Source organism: Dermacentor andersoni, chromosome 6 (genome assembly GCF_023375885.2).
Source record: "Dermacentor andersoni chromosome 6, qqDerAnde1_hic_scaffold, whole genome shotgun sequence".
NCBI lineage: Eukaryota > Metazoa > Arthropoda > Arachnida > Ixodida > Ixodidae > Dermacentor > Dermacentor andersoni.
The window spans coordinates 112,086,496-112,109,741 of NC_092819.1; the positions used below are offsets into that span (position 1 = coordinate 112,086,496).

General features: G+C 47.6%; 1 protein-coding gene across 1 annotated transcript; it reads left to right on the forward strand.

Annotated features, from left to right (window-relative positions):
- The first annotated feature begins 409 nt into the window (after positions 1 to 409).
- LOC126522224 (endothelin-converting enzyme 1-like) lies at positions 410 to 20,216 on the forward strand. The gene is made up of 2 exons (XM_050170956.1): positions 410 to 1,024; positions 18,132 to 20,216. The coding sequence occupies exons 1-2, from the start codon at positions 410 to 412 to the stop codon at positions 20,214 to 20,216; spliced, it is 2,700 nt and encodes an 899-aa protein (XP_050026913.1).
- Positions 20,217 to 23,246: the final 3,030 nt, after the last annotated feature.

Sequence of the window (23,246 nt, forward strand, 5' to 3'; positions counted from 1 at the left end):
TTGTTACCATTTCGCTCGCAGGTGTCAGTGAAAGATTCTCGGTCCTTAAGCCACCATGTCTGAGCAGGATCACACCGCCACCAGTGAAAAACGTGCGCGCAATAAGGTCCGCCGTGCTTCCACGGCCAGCAAGCAGCCATCAAAGCTATCGAGAAGCAAATCCGTGGCCAGCGCGCGTGACTCCGAGGCAGCCCAAGACGAACAATCGAGAGAGGCAACGGCAGCGAACGTCGAAATGACCACGAAAAAAATTTCAAAGAAGAAACGACGAAAGTCAACCGCAGCTCCCGCCGATAGCCGTCGCAGACAATCGTCCGACACCATCGATGCAAGCAAACTCCAGAGCTCTGCCATCAAACAAAAAACGCGCACACCGTCCGCGGATGTCCCCCCGCGACCTTCTTTTTCGATGCCCATAGCCAAGACCGAGGATTCGGGGTCCACCGTGCCCGCTCGGGACACAGAGGAATCGGCCCTCCCGGCAGAATCCCACGTCCCGCTTGTTCCAGCCCTAGAAGAGCAGTCATCCGCTGCCGGTCTGGCTAAGCAGCAGGCCACCGCGGACAAGCCAACAACAGCGAGCTCCCAAGTATTGCGCGCAACGTTTTCGCGACACGCAGACAAGCAAGCCCCACCCAAGCCACCCAAAGACGTCAAGGCCGAAAGTGAGGTGTCAGGAGTTGCAGCAGATGCCTCGGGCTCGACGCTTGCTGCTCCGATTCCGTCCGATGCGGGTGGCTGTGCCTCGAAAGAAGATGCGCGACCGGCCTCCGCCGCTGCAGCCCACGTCTCGTCGGCCGCCGGGGCAGAGGCGATGATGCTTTCTGCCCCGCCTGCGAAAGACGTTCTCGGCGCTGGAGTGACCCCTGCGCAGGACACCGTGCTCGCCAGCGGCACTCAAGCCGCCACGTCACCTCCCGTGCCTCCTTTTAAGAGGACAATGAGCTTGCGGGAAAGGCTCAAGGCGAGCAGAAACTTGAGTCCGATCTCACTCCACCTGACATCTTTCGACGTGGCCGCCATGGTAAGAGCCTAGCGCAATGGTCCTCTCTGAAGCGCCATATAGAAGATGGTCTAGCGTGTCGAAGTCTTCAGCACCATAGTCGCGAATGGGCCGCATCATGCGATGAAGCACTAAGTGTAGTGCGCAGATTTGGGGCCTTACTTGGCACGCTATAATGCCCGGCGTGCCTCACTCTGTTTGGGGCGAGTGTGGGCAATTGCATACCGAGTACTCCTGTAAAAAGTTCTAAAAATATCACATTTCTAGTTGCCTCAAAATTTACATTTCTTGAGCCCCTGTGCAACGAAGCTCTTTACCAATATTTGTTTGTCTGTGCTATAGAATAAACTTGATTGGGAATCAACTGGTTTCCTTTCGCGAACTTTTGCCCTGACATGTCAGTTAGCGGAAATGCTCTTGTACAGTAATACTTGTTGGTTTAACTGGTTTGGCTGTCACAGTACGCCAACCTAGAGACGGTCTTTTCAACGCGTTTTAAACATTATTGATACTGTAGTTGCAGTGATGTTGACGTAACAATCAATTACCGGCTTGTGAAATCGTCGTCCCAAATAAAATGACGCAGTTGGCGTACTTAATTTGACCACACTAAGCCCGGTACAACGCAGCTGTTTTCGTTAGACCTATTTAATGAGGCCCCGCATATGCTAGATGTTGCGCATGGTGGAATGCGAAGCATGGACAGGTGTTAGTTTCGTGTTGCTGCGCTGCCAACAATGAACTTATCATAAGCCGCCATGGTTCTTTGGTGTTTTTGGCGCTGTGCTACTAAGCACGAGGTCGCGGAATCGAATCCCGGCCATGGAGGCTGCCTTTTGATGGAGGAGAAAGGCACAAACGCATGCGTACAATGAATTGGGTGCTCGTTAAAAAACCCCAGGTGGTCAAAATTATTCCAGAGTCCCCCACTGCAGCGTGCCTCATAGTCAGAACAGGGTTTTGGCACCATAACTCAAGAGGCCCCATACCGAAAAGCTATTTGTCTGTTTTTACTCCAATCTCCTAACGTCAAAGTTACGTAACCGCCTACGGAAGCATCGGGTGGTGACTCGCAGCATTGTTTGAACAGGCCAATGAAACGCCGTCCTCGCTTGTAGGAAATTATGGTTGTTTGCTTCCAAACAAATAGCGTTGCCTTACTTGACATGTTTTTTTTATATATTTGGCTGACCAGAGGCGAGGAGCATGCAAATGTGGAGCGGATCTCCATAGGGCCTGGCTGGCGCAGTTAGAGTAGGCAACTTGATGAGGCTGGTGCCAGGGCCTGCGATTGGCCCGCTTCTATTAATGCGAGAGATTTAAGGACCCCGTGCCATAGAAAATCCGGTGTCGGCTTCGGCTGCGTTCTCCGTCAGAAAAAATAATCCCGAACCACACTAACGCTCGCCCTCTGCGCGACGCACAGGGTTTAGTGAGCTAACTGAATTTTTCGAAGTAATATGCGTCATAAAATTCATAAAGTACAGCTTCCGCACAACGTACACACATGATAGCGTAGGATTGCAATTTGAATATACAAGAAAACTTAATTCTGTTACGCGGAAACTGCGATACAAGCACCTTTTTGCTTGCAGATAGTCGCAACAAAAGCTCAGACCACTTAAGCGGGTACTAGCCATTGGTCTGCCTTGCACTGACGCCGGGATCGGGGCCCCATTATTTACTGGTGACCTAAGGCCACCAACAAACTTCGGGATCCTGCCATAGAGAGCTGCGCTGTAAAAAGAAATGGAGCTGGCCATCTAATGCGTAGGGTAGATAACCAGTAGACGGAGGCGCGTGGCACGCGCGCTCCTCCGAACCGCTTTTTCGTTGGTGTCTATGCCACGCAGTGTAACGGACGACGCTACCACGATACACGAAACAGGCGTTCTCACACTCCCGGTGCGAGATGTGCTGGGGACGCATTTCTGGAGGGTTACAAACGCTGCACTAGTCGCGAGACTGTATGGCCGTTCGACAATCTCAAGTGGCAGGCACGCACAACCCCATCAGCACCAGGAAATGTCTCCATTACATTTTACAGCTTCCAGATATACCTTGGCATATTTTCGTCTTGTATATTAATTACGTCATTTGTCCTTATCTGTGTTAGAGCCGCAGCGTGTCTATGATAGCGCGTTTCTGAGCAAAACCAGATACTCTTTATACCACCGCTTTTAGTAGCTTTCTTGCACTTGTTGCCGTTGAATCTACGCGTCAAGCAGCTCAGTGTGCGTCGCGGGTTGAACCTCGAATGTGTTTAAATTGGCAAGGACAGCGAACCTCTGACCGCGCAAGAAATGAGCGGGAGTTCACGCTTCTGGCTGATCTGATGTAGCATACAGTTATGGTAACGGCTTCTGTTTGTGGTGGCATCGAATTTGGTTAGAATGGTGGCTACTTGCTCGTAATTGATGAAGCTGCAAAAAGTATTTGTGAAACTGTCCTTGACAGATCCCAGAACCCACCCCACCAAGAAGCGCGTTCTGCCAAAACGTTTATACAAAATGCCACGCACGCAAAAGATAGTCTCGAAATGCACTGCCTCGTAATAGTTCATATAAGGCACGAGGCTCTCACGAATCTTGCTTTAAACATAAAGCATTGTCAAGTATATAGCACCAGGGTAGCCGCAGTGAGAAGTGAATGGACGAAAAGCTTCCAGTACGCATTCAGTGTTAGCACGTCTAACAAGCTCCAAATGAATGGCTCGTATTACGACACACTTAAACATGACAACATGCGCTTTGACAACAGATACACCTTTCTTGCATATGAACCCTGCAAAATCAAATTCTACTGTGTCAAAAGGCTGAGCTTTGCAAACAGTGCTGGCACTGCGACACAGGCGGGTGTCACGCGGAAACGAGCACACTACGAGCATTTCGCGATCACTTTCTTCACGCACACCCAGGTAGCACAAAAGAGATTCGTAACGTTTTCGTAGCGTTTATCCAAGACGATAAAAACGGGTTAAAGAAGACACGAATGAGAGAACTTCGGCGGGAAAACGTCGTATATCTCTGCTAATGTCCGGCTTAATTACTTTCTTGAGACGATCTAGAACAGGTCTGCAAGACGTATTCGAAAAGCTGGTCTAGAAATAGGATTGGGAAAGACACAAGTAATCCCTTTGGCAAAACTATTCGTAACCAATTTCTAAACGTTTTTAGGACGTTATCAAAAAGCTGGTCTAGAAGCGGTCTTGAAAGGTTTACGATCATCTGAAGCTAATTTTCGCGGGTGACGGGCGCGATCAGACATCGTTGTTCAAAACACGCGTTTAGTTTCGCCTCACGCGACTGGCCTATGCCGCGCAGACGTCGTCAGCCGCACCCATTGGCACGGCATAGGCCAATCGTGTGAGGTGAAACTGATCGGGCGTTTCGAACAACGATCTCCAATCGCGCCCCAGATGAGTAGAAGCGTCGGTGTTGACTGTAAGAGCCACGGCGCAGTGCCAAGCACTGTTCCCCGCATGGCCGGCGCATCCTCTACCAAGTCGCACGAAAATGAGCCTGTTAGGAATAATAAATCCTTAATACCGCCTTTAGTAAGCTACGATGCTTACAACCACAATGGGAATGACATCCTGCAAAGAACAAATGGCCACGTCTTGGCAGGTGGCCAGACCAAGCCCTTCATGCCAAGAGTGCATGAAATGAGAACATTGTGACAAAGCAAAAACACTTTATTAAAATTTAATGCTTATGCAAGGTTCGAACAAACTGTGTGAGAAATGCAAATAGAAGTAAAGGCACATCAACAATGACAAAAGTCGCAGAAAGGATTCGTAATGAACTCGAAAGTGAACATTCACTAGCACATAAACAAAATTCCAAGTACACATACAAAAATGAACAGAAAAACCTGGAGTGTACTAAAGTGTCTAATTTATCATAGTAAAGTGCACGTGCTATTAGATGGACTAGAATTATGCAGAAGTGACATCGGAGCGAATGGAAGAAGTAGACTGAAAAATGCAAGAGTATGAATCGGATGGTAACTGCCTCCAAGTAATGTTTCCTATCAGCTAGAAGCTTGAAAAGAGCACAAAAAGAAATACCACCGCATATCATTCCTGTGACAGAAATAAAAAAAAATGGGAACAATGCAAAATTGGAAATATTGCCTTTAGGATATATGAAAGAAGGTAATGGCGAGAAAAAATAACCATACAACAAAAAAGCAAAAAGTGAAATTAGTACAGAATACTTAAACGGGGGATTCAGTGTAACAAGTGAACACTACTGTAGTACAGCGAACGATGAGACAGTAATGCTGCATCTTGCCACTCCAGAACGTGAGAAATGAATATGCAAGCCTCATATTAGAAACTTACATAAACATGGAAATAAATTGGAATGCACTGGAAGCTGCATTTGTGTAACAAAGGAAGCAATGGTAATAATAAATAGTATGTGTTTTATCTAAAAAGCCCTTTACAAGAGGCGAAGTTGTACCTCTCTGGCAAAAACAAAGTTGCAACGAATAATTTGCAAACCAGCAAATACATTAATTAGCACACTGACATGTCACACTTTGCGCACATCTGCAGTCTCCTAAAGTAAAAAAAAGCACTCTGAATGAGAAAAACTTTTAACACATGTAGCCCAGAGAAAATTCTTTGCCAGTTCTCTCACACTTTCACATCCAAAAACATTTGCCACAAAGTCCAGGTACAGTTCCACTGATGTTTACCAATTCACCCCCACTTTCACGTCCAAAAATATTTGGTACACAGTCCAGGCAGAGCTTGATAGATAAACAGCTTGAGAGCACCCTACTGATTATTGTGCAGTCCCGCTGCTGGAAATAGAACTGCCGCACATGCTGGTAGTGGTTTCAATGTAGACACACTTGCTGCCCTGGACAGGTATGCTCAGATATCTGCACTGGTGCTCCATTTTGTCGAAATAGACACATTGATGCACTACGCTGGTAATTGAAATGTATTGAATGCACAAGTATTGGCTTCACCAGAGAGACTTGCCCACATACCACCACTGGCATATATATGCACTTGCTCTTCACTGAGTAGCATTGAACTTAAAGTGTTCCCTATGTGGGAGCCATGTGTAAAACCGGTGTCACACGACCACTCTCGATCGCGATCACGCCCGATCCGGATCGAAATTATCGATGCGACTGGCTCACTCTCGTAGCTTGCGCAGAGGAGCCAATCACGACCGAGAAATTCGATTTGTAACGGACTGGATAGCGGCTAAAAGAGCCCCGTGTGAAACCGGTATCAAATAATGCACAGACGTACGCTAGGAAAATGTGTTGCACAAGGACAAAGAACTGCGACATGCCCTGTTGTGCGAAGCGCGCGAACAGAACACATGTATATATATCTATAAACAAAAAACTGCGAGAGCGCTTCGCGAACTCCATGCGCACACATGGCACCCGCACGAACTCGGCAGGCCGCCGTAAAGCGCGAAGGGCGCACAGCGTACATTCCGACACATGTCCCAAACTGCAAACAATCGTACTACCTAAAGCATACAAGTTATGTTATACCAAGGGCATACTCGACTCACGTATGCAGTATCCACAAGCGAGTTATGCAGCGTACATGCTGTATCCATATGCCAAATAGTAAAATTGATAACAAGCACAAAGCTACAAAGGACTCAATACATTACTACCATTTGAGGCGTCAAATAAAATTGAATTTAGCCGTTTCATATATTGGACACAATATATGGACACATGTGGTACCCGGTAATACCATGATATACCCATCACGTGGGTAAAGGGGGCGAAAACACAATCGAGAACCTGAAGCGCAAACGATAAAAGCACGGTATGGTGCACGCAAAATTCTGTCAGTGCGCTGTAGCTCGAGGGAAGAAAATAGGGGGAGCACTTGACCTCACCTTTTGGGATACTGCACTAGTACTGAATCATTAAAAAAAAAAGCCTGTTTGAACCAGTTCCCTTGTCTGCAACACTCTTGCTAAACGGGAGACTAAAATACCCCGATGACGGCTCTATTGCGGAGATCGGCAAGGTGCGCACACTGCAGACAGAAATTTTGCCGCCTTTCTTCGCATTCTGCAAAATGCTTTCTTGTTAGGATCACGCATAGCGGCCGATCCCGACGCTAGGGACACACAGGCACGATTTCGTCCCTCTAACTTTCGTCCTTATAATGCCCTTAACGCCTTAATTATAGCGTCAGTGAAAAGGCGCCTCACATAACATGACAATGAACTTGAAGAGCTGATTAGTGCCCTCCACTCCGCGCCCTCCAATTGAAAACACTACTGATTTCCAAATTAAACTACACAAACAGATCGCACAACCCAAACTAATCACAGAACGTCGTTTTCTTGACGGCAAAACCCTGCAACACTTACATGGCAAAGGGCAGCGGCAGCACATTCAGAACAGCCGCTATCATACCACAGCGCAATGCAAGTGCGATGACGCTATTATGCCCGGCTCAAATAGATCGCACAACCCAAACTAATCACAGAATGTCGTTTTCTTGACAGCAAAGCACTGCAACACTTACATGACAAAGGGCAGCGGCAGCACATTCAGAACAGTCGCAAACAGACCATAGTGCCATGCGAGTGCGATAACGCAACTATGCCCGGCTTCACGAATAACATGGCCGCCTTGGTCACATAACAATTGAAAACACTACTGATTTCCAAATTAAAACCACACAACCGTATCGCACAACCCAAACTGATCACAGAATATCGTTTTCTTGACAGCAAAACACTGCAACACTTACATAGCAAAGGACAGCGGCAGCACATTCAGAACAGCCGCAAACACACCACAGCGCAATGCGAGTGCGGTGACGCGACGACGCCATGACGACGCGACTATGCCCGGCTCAACCGGCATCACGAATCACGTGGCCACCTTGGTCAAATGATTTGACGACGGTATCGCCACCTTGCGCAAGGTTGGATCGCGTTGATGGGTTGTTGAATATTGTAGAAGCCGCTAAAGAGGCTGACGCGCCGTGGCGTGGCGGTGGCGCCTTGAGTCGTTTTCAAAACGTATTCACCCCTCGTTTTTAAGCTGCCTGGCTTCCAGCGTTATCAAAACGTATTCACCCCTCGTTTTTAAGCTATCTTGTTTTTAACGTCTTTGATGCGTCGATTTTGGTCAAAAATCCGTTTCAGACGTTGAATCCCTTAATACGACGTTTTCAAGACTTTGTGTGCTACCTGGGCAGTCTGGCAGCCACAATCCAGAATCTGTCCCATAGCTCTGCCACTGTAACTGCAATTCCAGCATCGAAGAGGCGCTTGTGGGCACTGTGGGTGATCAGCTGCGTCACTCGATGACCACCAGTAAGCAGTAGAGGTTGTTGACCCTAGGCTGAGTTACTGCGTCCTGTAGTCGTGTTATGCGTAGAAGTCCGTCGTCCTCCCCAACAATTGGGTGCAGATCATTTATCCGTGATGATGCTATGATGGTGCGCTCAGCTTTCAGTGTTGCTATTCCGTTAAGAAAACTTTAGTTTGGTTGTACAAGAGCCAGTAAACTTCCGCGTGGGCGATTTCTTTGGTCTGTAGTGCATTTTTCTTTAGACCTGTTAGTCGTCTGGAACTACCGGCACACCTTAGCATCCAGGTGGTCACTCTAGTGACTGTAGTCCAGGAGATATATATGCTCAAGTCGAAGAGTGCAGGGCGGGGCTCTCGTGACGCATGTAGCCCGAAGGTATCGGGCACACAGTGTTTCATCACAAGTTGAGGGCAGGCCTCTGCAGTTGTAATGGGAGTCCATTCAGTCCGCGGCGCTAACCAGACTGGCCCTCTCCACCAGAGGTCGTCGCTGCAGAGTGAACGCGCTGAAGTTCCCCTGTGAAGCAACTCTGCAGGGACTTGTATTTCCGACACTCGATTACGGACGAATGGCTTCCCTTTCGCGACAGACCCTATTATCCAACTTACAGCCATCATGGAGTCCGTGCAACAAAAATATGGAAGGGCGGGAATATCTACTGTTTTCCTGATGAACCCTCAATGTCTTGGCCTGACTAAACGTGCTGTGATCTCGAGTCTTGGCAGTGAAAGGATTTTAAGTTGAGCAACTGGAGCCTTATACTTATGGGAAGCACAAATATGTAAACCGTTCGCTAACTGCATTACTCGCATCGGGGAAAACATACAGCTGTTTCTCTGGCAAGGAGCTCGAGGGCGGGCACATCTTCCAACAGCCAACGTTGGAATATCAGGCACTTCACGGAGCCAGTGTTTGCAGTGTTGTGCTAGTTCGTCTAGAATTCCATGATGCTAAGACGTCCCTATTTACCAGATGGGTTGAAAAAGTATTGACTCGAAACAGACACGGTCCTACAAAGCCGAGTGGGCAATACATTGAAGCTGAAGTCTGCAAAATTAATCGTTTCGTACTCTCCGCTTTCTTCAACCACTCCAGTAGCAGTTATCAAACGCGGTTATCAATAGCCGCTATCAAGAATGCCTCGAACGCAGCAGCCAAGGTTGCTGCCCCGCATCCACGTTCTGAACGTCTGAAGTAGAATAGGAGGGTCAACTCTGCAACGGATCTTGCTGCCTACGTGGTAGCAGGCATCGACACAGTGCTGAGAAACTGCTTTGGTTCAGGCGTAACCACCTGCGATCTGTTCTTACAGTACACAGATGAAGCATGTCTGTCGGCGCAATGGGTGCAACTAAAGTTGCACCGGCAGTCCTTGGCCCGAAATTCTTGGTAGTACGCCGGAAAGAGCAGCCGCTTGCCGTGAGCAGACGCCTTTTCTCGTTGTCGTCCAAGAAGCTACACTTTCATGTTCCATGATGCTTCTCGCAAAAGACGCACGCATCAGTGGCACTGTTCTTAACCACTGTTGGCGGTCAAGCTGTTTCGGCGACCGGATCCGAGCAGCAGGTATTGTCTGCTGGCGAGCTCTAGTGATCCGTGAGCTGTTCTGCCCCTGCAGTAAACTTCGACGCGAAAATACAGCAGGGGATCTTGGAGGTCTTCCTCAGCTGTTGGCCGTAGGTTCCAATCGTTTGCTTTAGGGCTTCTTTGTCTATTGTAATTTACCATGCCATCCCGAGGGATGGAATTCGTTAACATTTCGCCGAGAATTGCTGCATATGGTGTTTCGCGAACTCTGAGAACTCACAGTCCTCTTATATTCACCTATACTAAATCGTGCAGGTTCCGCGATTCCATGACATGGGTAGAAAAGCTCACCGGACTGAGGGTACGCAGGCTCTTACGGCACTTTGACTCGATGATCTTGGCGTTTCCGAAACGTTCTTGAGAATATCAATGTCATCAATGTAACGGTTGTTGGCAGTAAGGATCCCTCTGATGGCGTTGGCTGCCAGACCCCCTAGAAGAGCCCTGAGATATTGGAACTTGTTGATGTCACCGAGACGGGAGTTGTTATGCAAGTTGTGTTGGAACATGTCGCAAAACGACTGCCACATCATTCTCCATCCCTCGAACCTCAGCAGGTTTAATTTGAGCAGTTTTCGTTCAAGTGCGGCAGTGACAATTACTTGGGCACCGTTCGCTGGTAGACTTTATGGGCGGTGGCCCTACATGAATAAATTTACCGGTGGTGGGATAATTATAGAGAGCCCCAAAATATTGTTTTGTAGCAATGCCATGGCGCATACGGTCTGGTCTTCTTATTACAGTTCGTAATCGTGGTCCGCTGCGACCTCATTGTCGGACATCTCGGCCTGAAGCTCACCGTTAACCTTCGTGAGCTCATTTGCGCTCTTCTCGAGACGCTGAAGGATGACAGTCCGGAGAGATGCAAGGTTGAATTCGTTGGCTTCGATGCGGCCGCTGATTGCTTTTACAAGTCTCGTAGGCAGAGCTCTTTGGCTTGCACGATTCTTCAAGCGCTCCATGGGCCATCCAAGTCGAAGTCCTGCTCCCGGGTTTTCGGCACTGAATGTAAAGGCGAGGGCGTCTATGGCGTCTGTGCGCTGCAGTGCAGCGTACGACACTACCACAATACTAGAAACAGGCGCTTCAGCAAGGGGCATAGAACGCTTTACTGCTTTAGAGTAATGATATTAATGGCAGTTTAGAGTAATGGTAGCAATGGGAGTAATGGTAATTTTGACAGGGTACCTCCGCTGCTCGTAATGCAGTTTTATTTTCCCTTGCCGCTCCTCCTACTTATGTTGCTCCTCAGGAGTCCAAACTATGCGTTGCGTACCAATAGCGGTGCTACAACTACAATGATATCAGTTGCTAGGCTTGTTCCGTTATGTATTCTCACGTTGTTTCTCGCGGGTACCTGGCACTTCGACTAATTTGTTACGTTGCAGAAGTCGCCTATAATGACGCGCTTACAACATTTACAAGAGAGACACAGAGGCATAAACAAGATGGCTGTTGAGACGAATTCCATCTCTACACGTCAAATCATCATCTTCTGAGTGACGCCAGCCTTGATTTCGCCATAACAATATGAAAGGCTAGTGATATCACTCCCCACGTCGCAAGCTACCGTCGCCGCGGCAGCTTACGCAGCAATAAAGTCCCAACCAAGCGCACGCGTTCTAACGCGCCTGCACACGCCGGGATTACTTGACGTGGCGTCGCGCCCGAGGAGCAAGAGGGCTCACACTCAAACGATGCACGAGCTGCCGCGAGTCGCCGCGTGTTTCGTCGCGGCGGCGCATTGTTGCTGGGGTGCTTAGTTCAAGGGTATACCTAGCCTTCGCTTAACGGTCCCATTAAATAATGTGTTGAAGATGGCATTAAGACAGAATAAGTTCTAGCTTGATTTTTTTTAATTTAAAAAGATATTGCAGGACTCCTAGTGGCTCAGTGAGCTCAACTGCGACTTACTACCGGCAATGTGAACCCCGCGAAACCTGCAGTATCATCGGCATATCATCACTCGCGTGCTACGTTTCCTACGCGTGCTGCATGCTGTGTCATGTCTCGAACTGTTAATGCAGCCGCTACGGCTGAAGACTTCAACTGGCCGCATCAACTACCAAAACGCACGCGGAACGTTGATCACAACGCACGCAGCTTGCTCGGGTTTGCCTACACGCCGAGCAAAGGGTCGTCCCGGAAGTGACGTTGGTTCGCCGCCATGGTCACGTCAGGCACGTCGGGCGGGTAACGCGGGCGGCAGCTTCCGGCGCAGGCGCCAAAATCCTAGCAATGCAAGGTCTCCACGCCACCCCGTGTCGACACACGACGCAACCTTTGCGCCTGACGCAGTAGGCGCCCACACTCGGTGCGGCGCATGCGGCCGCGCTCCAACGCGTACACGTCTGGTTGGGGCTTAACCTTTACCGGGGAACGTACGCGGGGAGCGCTACGTGCTTCACGTTGTTATCAGGAGCGCCCTGTGATCAAATATGTGGCTCGGACGCTTGTTTTGTGTTTGTTCTTTATTGAAACGAATGCTGTTCTGTAAGGTGTATGTAGGATTTTGAAGCCTCTGGCTTACAGAGGTCACTGTTCCTGCCATGCAATGCCACCGGCATCAGCCTAGATTTTCGCTAACGGACGCGGACGCAAAAAATGTCGACCACCGAGACGCTAACAGCTTCGCGGTAAGGAAAGCGCTTCGCCACGTTAGCATAAGCGTCTAGATGGAGCATTTATTATTACGGTTTATTCCTCATACCCTGGAATTTTAGACAATCTCCTTTCAAAAATCTGTTACTTCACCGCAACGCACCAGCGTCACTCAATTGGCAACACTAAACATACTTATATTTCAAAGGAGTGGCGGAGTTTCAACAAGGTTTAATTAGCAACGCGAGAGGGTACTACCTTCAAATACCATGCGCATTGTGATACTGATGCCGCACTTAGGGCTGCCTTATAGCAGTGTTTTTGTCCTTACCAAAACACTGCTATAAAGCCCCATCAAAGTCAGCATTTGAGGTTATGTGAAGGAGATAACCTTTCGACGTTGCTAATAAAAACTTGTTGAAACTCGGCCAATCTGTTGAAATATAGGTATCTTTAATCTTGCCTATTGTATTACGTTGGGCGTTGCGGTCAATTTCAAAAAATTTTCGAAGGGGCAATGTCCAACATTTCTGGGCATGTGAAAAGTCCAGACTGCTCAGCAAGGACCATCGAAGCAGGTGTTTGTTGCGGAAAAAAGTCAAAGATCAGGTTCTATGTAGGCGCACATTGCCCTACACATCACAGCCGCTCATCAGATCGACAAGAGGTCCAGGCTACCGATCGTGAACCTCGCCCAGCTGCGTCACGCGGCACTCTGTTTGGTTGCATCTGTGCTCTTCAGACGCCGCGCTCTGACTAGTCCGCCCAACTGGGCGTTTGCAAACTGCTCATGTTGGGATGCGTTAGCATTTGGATATATATATATATATATATATATATATATATATATATATATATATCACTCGTACATCATCATACGATAATATGACTAATAAAAATCGGAACCCTCAGTTCACTTTATTTTCGTTCATATATCAATATATATCTCCTCCGGCCCAGTCAGTAGCACATCGCCCGGTATATGCAGTTTCACTCATGAAACCGGAAACTCAGAGGTGCGACGCAATGCTAAAGCATTTCTCCCACTTTTACCCCTAAATCGCCACTGAAGTCTTTGCTTTAAAGAGTAAAGTCCTTAACTTGCTAACACCTGAAATGCAAAAGCGTAGGGAGAATTAAGCGCTGCACGGAACGCGAGCGAGAGAAAATGCTCACGACCTTGTTGAGTTCATACATGCGACGGGAAATGGCGGAAAACAATGCAGTGAACAAATTAAATCCTAGCGCTCAACTTTCCGACTGTTTTACCTTCGTGTTCCCAAGGCATCCATGTGCGACCTGAATTGCACACTTCCGGTTAGAGCGCTGTACGGGCCGCTTTTGTCAGACCCGGGCGCGGCCCGAGCTCTTAAAGTGCGTGTGGCGCCTCGTCCACCCCGACTTCGTGGTTTCAAACCTGACTCCTAATCAGCCCAGTCCCGAAAGATTTCGGCCGGGCCTGACCCGTCCCGACCCGGTTCACCCCATTAGCTTTTAAGAGTAAGCGAAGCATGGTCCAATTCTCGGTAATTGTGAAGGTACGATCCGCGGCACAAGACATTTTCTGGAGATAGTTTTCACTGTGTCCAAGTGGCTGAGTCCACCCTGTAGGTTCTGTTGGGAACTAGCAACGCTGAATCACATAAGAGACTGCGAGGAAGACAAGCCTCCTCCTAACCTGATATTCTCTCCCTCACCTGAAGCTTAGGAGGCGGTGCTGCGCAGGTCTACCCTGGACATCGAACTCCAGGCATTAGAACGAGCTGAATAGGTCGCCATTAAACATGATTGACGGCCATCTGGCCCGCCTGAAGAAACCACGCCCAAATCACCCCGCCTAATGCTGAAAAATAAAGCTTTTCCTAACCGTAGCAGATAGTTTTCAAGAGTTACCAATATAATACCTGGCCTATAACGGGCTTGACGGAGAACCGGGCCGATTATGGGACTGACCGAGTGTGGGGCCTGACCTGAGTCCGAAGCTCCTTGGTCCGAGCCCCGCCCGGACCAGCAATAGAGATAGCTTACCCGGCCCCAGCCCGGACCACGGGCCGGGCTGGGCCTGGGCTTTCGGGCTGCCCCAGACCCGTGTAGTGCTCTACTTGCGGTTAACACGATTGAAACGAGAAGCGAACGTGATTGGAGCAACCACAGCACTCTGTAGTTTCGGGCAGGGAACTTTGTCACCTTCGAAGAGCAGCGCTAACACCAAAACTTCTATTTTTTACATGAAGCAGAGTATCGAATGGACCCGGAGCTGAACGGGAAACTGGTCTGAATTATTTCTAGCCGAACCGCGGAACCGAAACAGAACTTATTGAACGAACTTTTACAAACTGGTTCTACAAGTGCCCCGGAAGGCCCTGTGGAGGCTTTGCTTGAACAAGTCGAAAAAACATTGGACAAAGGCGCAAAGCGTATCGTAGTCGGCAAGCGATTCCGACGCTACAGGCAAAACTCAAATACCTTCAATAATGTCAATTCGGCTTGGTCCCTCACTTGGTTGTTACTTCTGGAGCAACTTACGATTTCCTTCATGCGGCGAAGAAGCGGGCGCTTGTGCGGACCCATTGGTAAGTTGCACGATGTTTTGTTTGTCTTGGGTCTTGAACCGCAAGTATAGCGGTCTAAGCGAATGACCTCAATTAGGCAACGCAACCCTGGAAATTCGGACGCCTGGCTGGGGGGCTGCTTGTACCCGTCTTATAAACCGGTGGGCGTCCGGCAGTGGGTATTGAACCATGCACGTCCGGCAGCTGGTCCGGGCACAGTCAAGTTCACTCTTCAATAATCGCTGGATGATGGAGGTGACTGCCACGTTTTGCATGGAGTTCTGTATAACCACACTTCGTCGATCCCCGAGCCTCGGAAGATGGCGGAAGCGGTTGATGTGGCCAAATAACTGTGCATTTTGATTATGCTCCTTACTGCTTATATGTTTTCAAACAAAACAGTAGTTAGAAAAAGAGCAAGAGAAAAACGAAGCTTCCCTTCGCCCACTCTTAAGTTTGTGGGCAATTTTAAAACGAGCAGATTTCAGGATTCCTACTAAGAGGGCCAGCGTCAATTCTGCAATAGGAAGTTACATTTAGCCGTTTAGTTTATCAGTATTGTCGCACACTTACGACCGCCACCACTATTAGTAACCCATTATATCTATAGCACTGAGCTTGAAAAATTCTAATCGGCCCATTTGAAGTAGTTTGTAGACATCGAAGTGAGGGCGACGAACCAGCACAACTCTGTCATGAATCTTCACTCTTCAAGGTTTGCAACCTTTGGGTTGTATCTTATCCCACAACGATTATCGTCATCTGCCTTGCTTGCGTTTCCTTTCTTGAAAACACAGCGCTCGCTGCTTTCCTGTCGAGAATGCTGCGCTACTCTATTAACGCGCAAACCGTTCGTGACTTGGAAGTATCGGGCTCAAAGCGTTCAAGAAAGGAAATGTGGGCAAGAGAGACGACGATTAATGTTACTGTTATTGTTATTAATACGACCCAAAAGGTATAAACTTTTTTAAAGAGAATAACATATTATGGGCGTCAGACGAAAAGGAACGGCGCGTGAGCTGTGGAGCTATGGATGCGCAGGAGGGACCATCCAGTTCGCACACCCATCTGCACCGTCATGAGGGAAACATTTCATGAGCAATCTTTGCGCTTCAGAACTAAAAGGCCAGAGGCAAAATATTATTGCTCGTTGATGCGTCGGAGTGATGAGCGCCTACCTTTCTCTGCGCTGTGACACATGACATTTACATCTGCGTTGCTTGAGCAGTATTGTGTGCTCAGTGCGAGCTTAGTTAAGAGAAAAGTGTTAGCTCGGGCCCAACACCAACGCCACCGATTCAAATACATGTAAAATGCAGAAAGGCTTTTCTGAGATAACCATTGCACCGAATTTAATGAAGTTTGTTGCATTTGAGAGAGAAAGTTAAATTCTAGTGACTGGTAGAAGCGAAATATGGATTTAGTGCTTCAGTTCTTTAAAGGTAATTTAAAAAAAAGTGGCAAGTTCGTAAAAAATAGAAGCACAAAGTTTACAAATTCGTAGCTCAGCACCTAGAACAGATATGGAAGTTCTGTAAACTGAATCCATTAGAGCATTGGAAGCGGACAAGTTTGGTATGTCAGTTGATGTTCTACATGAATTGGTTACATTGTCTACAAGGGTTTTGCAACAGTTCTACTCACAGTATAGTAATACATTCTAGAGGTACGTGTAATAAATCAGTTTTGCCCAGTTTAGATGTACTATTAGATGCAATTCACAGAAATAGTATGTAATTTTTCATTTCTTAGTTAGTGTCGTAAACTTTGTAGAAACGTTTTCTGAAAACTTGAGATATTTTAACAATTTTTTTAAAACAATGACGACCTAAATAAAAAATTTACTGCGATGGCCATTACATACTAGCTTTCTCTTAAAATTGAACGAACGTCATAAAATTTGGTGCAGTGGTTGCCGAGAAAAAAGATGTCTCCTTTTTATGTGTTTATATAGAAGTCCCCGAGCTAAAACTTCCTCCTAAAGAGACTGACAACCAGTTTTCGTGGTACTTATTTTTGATGCAATGAAAAGCTTACCGGTAAGTGTGTATAATCATGAAATGCTAATGCGGAAAACGCCGTGGAACCTTTTTAATCAGAATTGTTCGATCTGCAGTGAGCATGTAGTCATTAATTATAAGCATGCTCAAAACTGTGATAGGTGAACGCGATATCGATTTTGCGCCAGCATGAGTAGGAGTAGTAGTACTCACGCACGGGGCATAAAGCTGGAGGCTTACGAAAAGGGTTCTACGTAAGTTCAGGACGACGCAGCGAGCTATGGAAAGAAGAATTATAGGTGTAATGTTAAGGGATAAAAGAGCAGATTGGGTGAGGGAACAAACTCGAGTTAATGACATCTTAGTTGAAATCAAGAAAAAGAAATGGGCATGGGCAGGACATGTAATGAGGGGGGAATACAACCGATGGTCATTAATGGTTACGGACTGGATTCCAAGGGACGGGAAGCGTAGCAGGGGCGGCAGAAGGTTAGGTGGGCGGATGAGATTAAGAAGTTTGCAGGGACGACATGGCCACGATTAGTACATGACCGGGGCAGTTGGAGAAGTATGGGAGAGGCCTTTGCCCTGCAGTAGGCGTAACCAGGCTGATGATGATGATGAGTAGGAGGCAAAAGACAAATGCAGCCGTAACTTCGAGAAAGCATTATTTTCTTTATCAAGTCGATGGTCCTGCGATCCACCTTTTTCGAAGTGTTAAAGTATTTATGCGATTATAGCAACGTGTTTTCGTGATTTCCGGCCCAACTGCTCTGGTATGTAACCAGTCACGAGGAAACCAACCCAACCGAAAAAAAACGACGCTTTTACACTTGATATGCTGTTCAACGTGTTGCCGTAGCCATGCGTGCACTTTTGATTACCAAAGAATAGAAGAAAGCGTATGTATCTAATAATACAGCAACTGAAATTTTGAGCAATAATGTAGTACTTATTAACAGCCTGTTAAAGTAAAGACATCTCATAGTAGACTACATCGGAAGTAGCAGAATTTGCAAGCGCTTCGGATTAACTCTCGAAACCATTCGAATTTATTCGCAGGCAAAGAGTCCCAAGGAATTCCTTAGTGGAACGGTACAGTTCTTCACGAAGAGGCATGGTATTATAAGCATCGTGGTGCTCGCCACGCTCTTCTTGGCGGTGACGGCCTTTCTTCTCACACGCGCGTCCGACCGACCGAGGCGCAAGGAAAAACTGTGCGTCACAGACGACTGCCTCCTCCACGCAAGCCTCCTCATGCGCGCTGCTGAGCGAAACATTGACGCCTGCGACGATTTCTGGGCCCACGTCTGCTCCAACTGGTCGCCGCAGAAACAGCGCAAACACTTGAAGCAATTCGACGGGTCCACGATGGAAGACATGGTCTACTCCTGGTATTCGGGCATAAGTGCAACTTTAGAGCAAGGCTCTCAGGTTTTCCCTGTTGGCAAAAAGCCACTGGCCATGCTAGAGTCTTGCATGAGCAACTCCTCAATGTACGGGTCCAAAATACAGCAGTTACAGACGTTTATGACGCAATACCTGGAACTTTCCTGGCCTAAGCCACCTCACGAAAATGTCGACGCCCTTCGCGTACTGATTACGCTCGCCTACTTCTTCCAGGCTCCACTTTGGTTTGCAGTGCGACCGACCATGGCACACCGACGAACAGAGGAAGGCCGGTGGACAATCGTGCTCACACCAGCGCCTCTGATCAACCGCTACTTTCGTCAGCACAGTGTTGTGAAAGGCAGCGGGCCGACCGCCTATGTGAAATACTGGATGGAGTTCTACCATGCTTTCTCCAACGACAGCACAGCAGCAAGAGAGGAGCGTGCAATCAAAGCAGAGCAGCTCGAAGGAAAAATTCTCAAAGAGCTCAGTGACGCCATGAAGGCGTTACCAAAACGCCCCGCGGTACTTCCTATTGGCCAACTGGAGACATACACGCCGACTGTGAGTTCGTCCCGATGGTTGGCGCACCTCCAGAGCACCGTCGACGTCTCGCTAAGTTCGCGAGACGCTGCACTCATCACCGACGGAGCGTTTTTCGTTACTGTCGGCGAGTTGTTCAAGAACTACACGAACAAGCAGATCTTGGAGTTCCTAGAGTGGCAGTTTGTCCAGCATTACACGCCAGTGGTGGACAGCAGATTCCTGATATCTATGTATGGCGACAATAGCACAGCCATAAACCTTCGAACTGCCTTCTGCAGCTACCACGTCGAGGTGCCGTACAAGGCGCTCATTCCGTCTCTCCACTTTGCTGCCCAGATAACAAACAGCGATCAGCAAATGATCGACGACGGCTACAAGCGCCTCGTGTCGACGGCCGTTCGGCTCGTCAGCGAGTCTGCGTGGCTCGACTCTGAAAGCAGAGCGGTGGCTGCCGAAAAGCTCGCCTCTGCCGATTTGAGACTCTGGCCTCCCGCAGCCTTCCTGGATAAGGAAAATTTGGCAAGGATATTTCGGGCTTTTCCAGATGCTCTACCATCGTTTGGGGAATACTGGTTCGCGTCCACTCTAAGCTTGATTAATCTAAATAGGACGCCAGAATACGAAGAAGTGCTCGACATGCCGCCAAACTATGCGCTTCCTTACTTTGACTATGACTACGTGGAGAACGCCGTGGCTGTCGCTATCGGCGCAGTCAATATTCCTCTGTACTACAGGAGAGGCACCAAGGCCATGTTCTACGGAGGATTCGGGTTCTCGGTGGCATTCCAACTTGCGAAGACCCTCGATGAAGAAGGCATTCGGTGGCATCCAGAGGGGCGTCGTGTGAAATCAATTCTGAACGCCTCTTTGCAGGAAGCCTTCGACGACAGGTACAGTTGCATCGCCAGAACCACAGCAGGAAACGAAACGTTGTTTCCCGAGATACCGGCGCTGGAGATTGCTTACACAGCGTTCCTAGACGAGGTCGGTGATCCTGACAGCACGATGCACCTAAGCAAGCAGCTGAGCGAGTTGAAAGTGTTCTTCATGACCATCTGCCACATGACTTGCACGCGAAGTGGCGTCACCCAACCTTTCTCGGTAGACTGCAACAAACTCGTGCGACACTCGTCGGCTTTTGCCAAAGCGTTCCGTTGTCCAGTAGGATCCAAAATGAACCCGAAAAATAAGTGCACCTTTTTTTACTGAGCAGCGCCACCTTTTGTGCGTGAGCGTTTTCTTTTTGTTGAAAACTATCATATTTGTGAACCTATTACTGTTTTGGAGACATTAATAATTATATTATTTTACATCACCTTTCAAGGTCTACTTTTAGCAGAACGATGAAAATTTATAGCATGTACATTTCTGTCTGTTAGATTTCTTGCTTCATGTAACAAAGATAACTTTTTCACCTTTTTTAGATGATTGTGGGGGATCTTCCCTTGTATCTAAAGTGGCACTTTGCAGTAATTCTTGTTTCACAACGCAGATTTACATTTCTTCAACAATGTATAACCAATGTAACGTTACTGCAGCCTCACTCAAAAAGGATCACTTGCATCGTAGCTAGTACCATAGCAATGCTAAGGTTGTGCCTAAGAGACAAAGCCAAGAGCAGGCTCCCTAAACGGGGCAATCAGTGTGTTTCAACCGCGACGGCTACGAGGGGAAATCAGAAAGTCATTGCCGCTGTTGCTTTATTAGCCAAAATAACGTACATACAGAAAAGTACAAATATAACGTACTGTTCAACGAGTCTTACACTATTTTTGCACATATTCCCCGCACCGTTTACGACATTTGTCCCATCGCAGCACTAAATTTGAGATTCCCATTTGCAAATCTTTTCGTTGGTCAGCGATGCACGTGGCCTCCCCGTACACTCATATTCATGCAAGTCTTCACGGTCTTTTGTGAACTCTAACACCACCACCTCGCACTTCTCAATGCAACACACCGTTCCCCAACATGCGCAGCATTTCCCTGTGGATTTCGATGAGCGTTCGCCCCTGGCTCCGTAGAACACTTCGTTGCTCGTACACCGTGGAAGCGTGAAGCCCAACCGCCATCTTCAACAACTGACAGCAGCTCCGTGCCGCGGAGCTACCGGCATGAAAGACTGGACTGGTCTAACAAAGGTCCGTCGCTGGGAATGTACTTTGCATTTGCAGCCGTAATTTGGCTACGAAAAACGGGGGCAATGACTTTCTAATTCGCCCTCGTATTTTGATGTTGTTGACTGAGAAACGTTCGAGGGACAGTGTTATCTGTGTGTGTTGGTACTTGTGTGTGTGTGTGCGTTTGTGGTTTTAATGTATGATACATATTTTAAGCAATACTGGGAATGGATGCAGTAAATAATTGGCTTCTACGTTATAGCAACACTTTTGGCAATGAGTCCCTGTAAAAATATCATGTAGCAATGGTAAAGCGAGAAATACGAATCACCTTTTGCCTAGTACCAACATCAACAGTTTGAATAGCTTGACAATTCGATTTCGCAGCGTCTGCGGTGAGTTCTCAGCTTTTGGCGCACATTAAAAGAGGTGCTATCGAAGCCTGCCATTCCACTTACTGGGTTCACTCCACTGTCGCCTTGCTTGTCCTAGCCTACGAATGTAGTGTTACAAGAGCCAGTAGTTTAATTAAAATTCGTCTACTAGTACCACGATGACCCAGCTGCACCATAAGCACCAGGTTTTTCTGAATTCAGGCTTTTGTAAAAAAGCCAGGCGCCCGCGTTTGTCGGACTTTTGCTCAAAATTATAACCAACTGATTAAGGAAAATCGGCTGGAACCAGGGGTGTCAAATATTAGACATCTTGAATACGAATCAAAAACTACTCGCTATTCTATTCATGTTCAATTCAATAATTGAATATTCGTAGTTGTCGAATATTTGTCCAGCTACGAGATATGTGGACATCTACAGGAAGAAACATTGGTACAAATGACTATCTTTGCGAATGATTAGGGTGCAGGAAATTCACGGGCCGCAATTCTATATTGATGTCTTCCACTGGATTTTACGTGGTTCTTATCATCCGCCGTTTCCGACCAGCTGATCCCATTGATAAAGCGGACGCAGCACCAATCTGACCACTGGAACAGCGTGAAATGAGCGAAAATAGAAATACCATCACAATATGCATCGATATAATACCGCGGCCAGCGTTGCTGCGAAGCCGAACCAGTTACCTAGTAATTGCATTGTCATCTAATTTTGACGACCGTCTTCACTGTCTTCACTTGTAAATTAAGCATTTTTCGCCTATGGCAGCCAATGAATTTCGGGCTTCGATTCAAGCAAGACATTCGATTAGACGTTGGATTGCGCAACCTTTTGACGAGACACACAGAAGAGAGACACACACCACAGAGCGCTCTATTAATTTATTACTTAGACATTTTAATATTGATCAATGTGCCAATGCTATGAAATTCCTTGGAAGTAGAGTTCTGTACTGTTTATTGTGTGGTTCTGGAGACGATGAAGAACGACTCAGTGTCAAAGCTGCGATTTACAAACTTATTGTTAAGCGAACTTGTGCCCAGCAAAACAAGTAACACTCGAGCACAATAATAGCGGCTAGGAAAGTCGGTGGTTGTCAAAAATGATACCTACGAATCAGCCGCGTCGGCTGTTTATACATGGCTCAACGAACTTTTCAGCGTAAGTTATAGTATGTAGACCAGTATTCTCGTCCGCACAGAATTTGTTTACACGAGTCTCGGCGAAAACAGACAACAGATAGAACAATAGATAGCATGCGGGAAACTCGCGAACATGCGATAACATTTACCATTTGTTAGTTGACGGCCACGTTCGCTGCAGTTACTAGATGGCATAGAATCCCTAATTCGTTAGCTACTAAGCATGAAAAAGGATTCTTCGGTGCCTGTGGCAGTTAGATGGGCCACTAAGCAGGTAGATGAGGCCCCATCCGTACGTGGCTCGCGACCTTGGGTTGAGCGCGGAGGCGCTGTATATTACTTCCCTTATCGTTTAAGTGCTGTTCAAGCTTGTTGAAAATGTCTTGTGTTCCTAGCAGACTTTCTGGTCGCCTGCTTACGTGCGGTTGAGAATTACGATGTTAGAAGCATCTGTACATCTGTACGCCTTGCTGAAGAGCTCGGATTTCACGAACTCTACTTACAGACCGTCCAGAGGGCCCGCGATGTCGCGGAGACTCACCACCTCTATGTCCCGTCGTGGGCGGAGCCACCCACTTGATT

What these genes read in the sequence shown, in the direction of transcription:
- LOC126522224 (XM_050170956.1), top strand. Translation starts at nt 410, where the DNA reads ATGCCCATAGCCAAGACCGAGGATTCGGGGTCCACCGTGCCCGCTCGG. An exon ending in CTTTCGACGTGGCCGCCATG is followed by an intron (nt 1,025 to 18,131) that starts GTAAGAGCCTAG and finishes ATTTATTCGCAG; the next exon opens with GCAAAGAGTCCCAAGGAATT.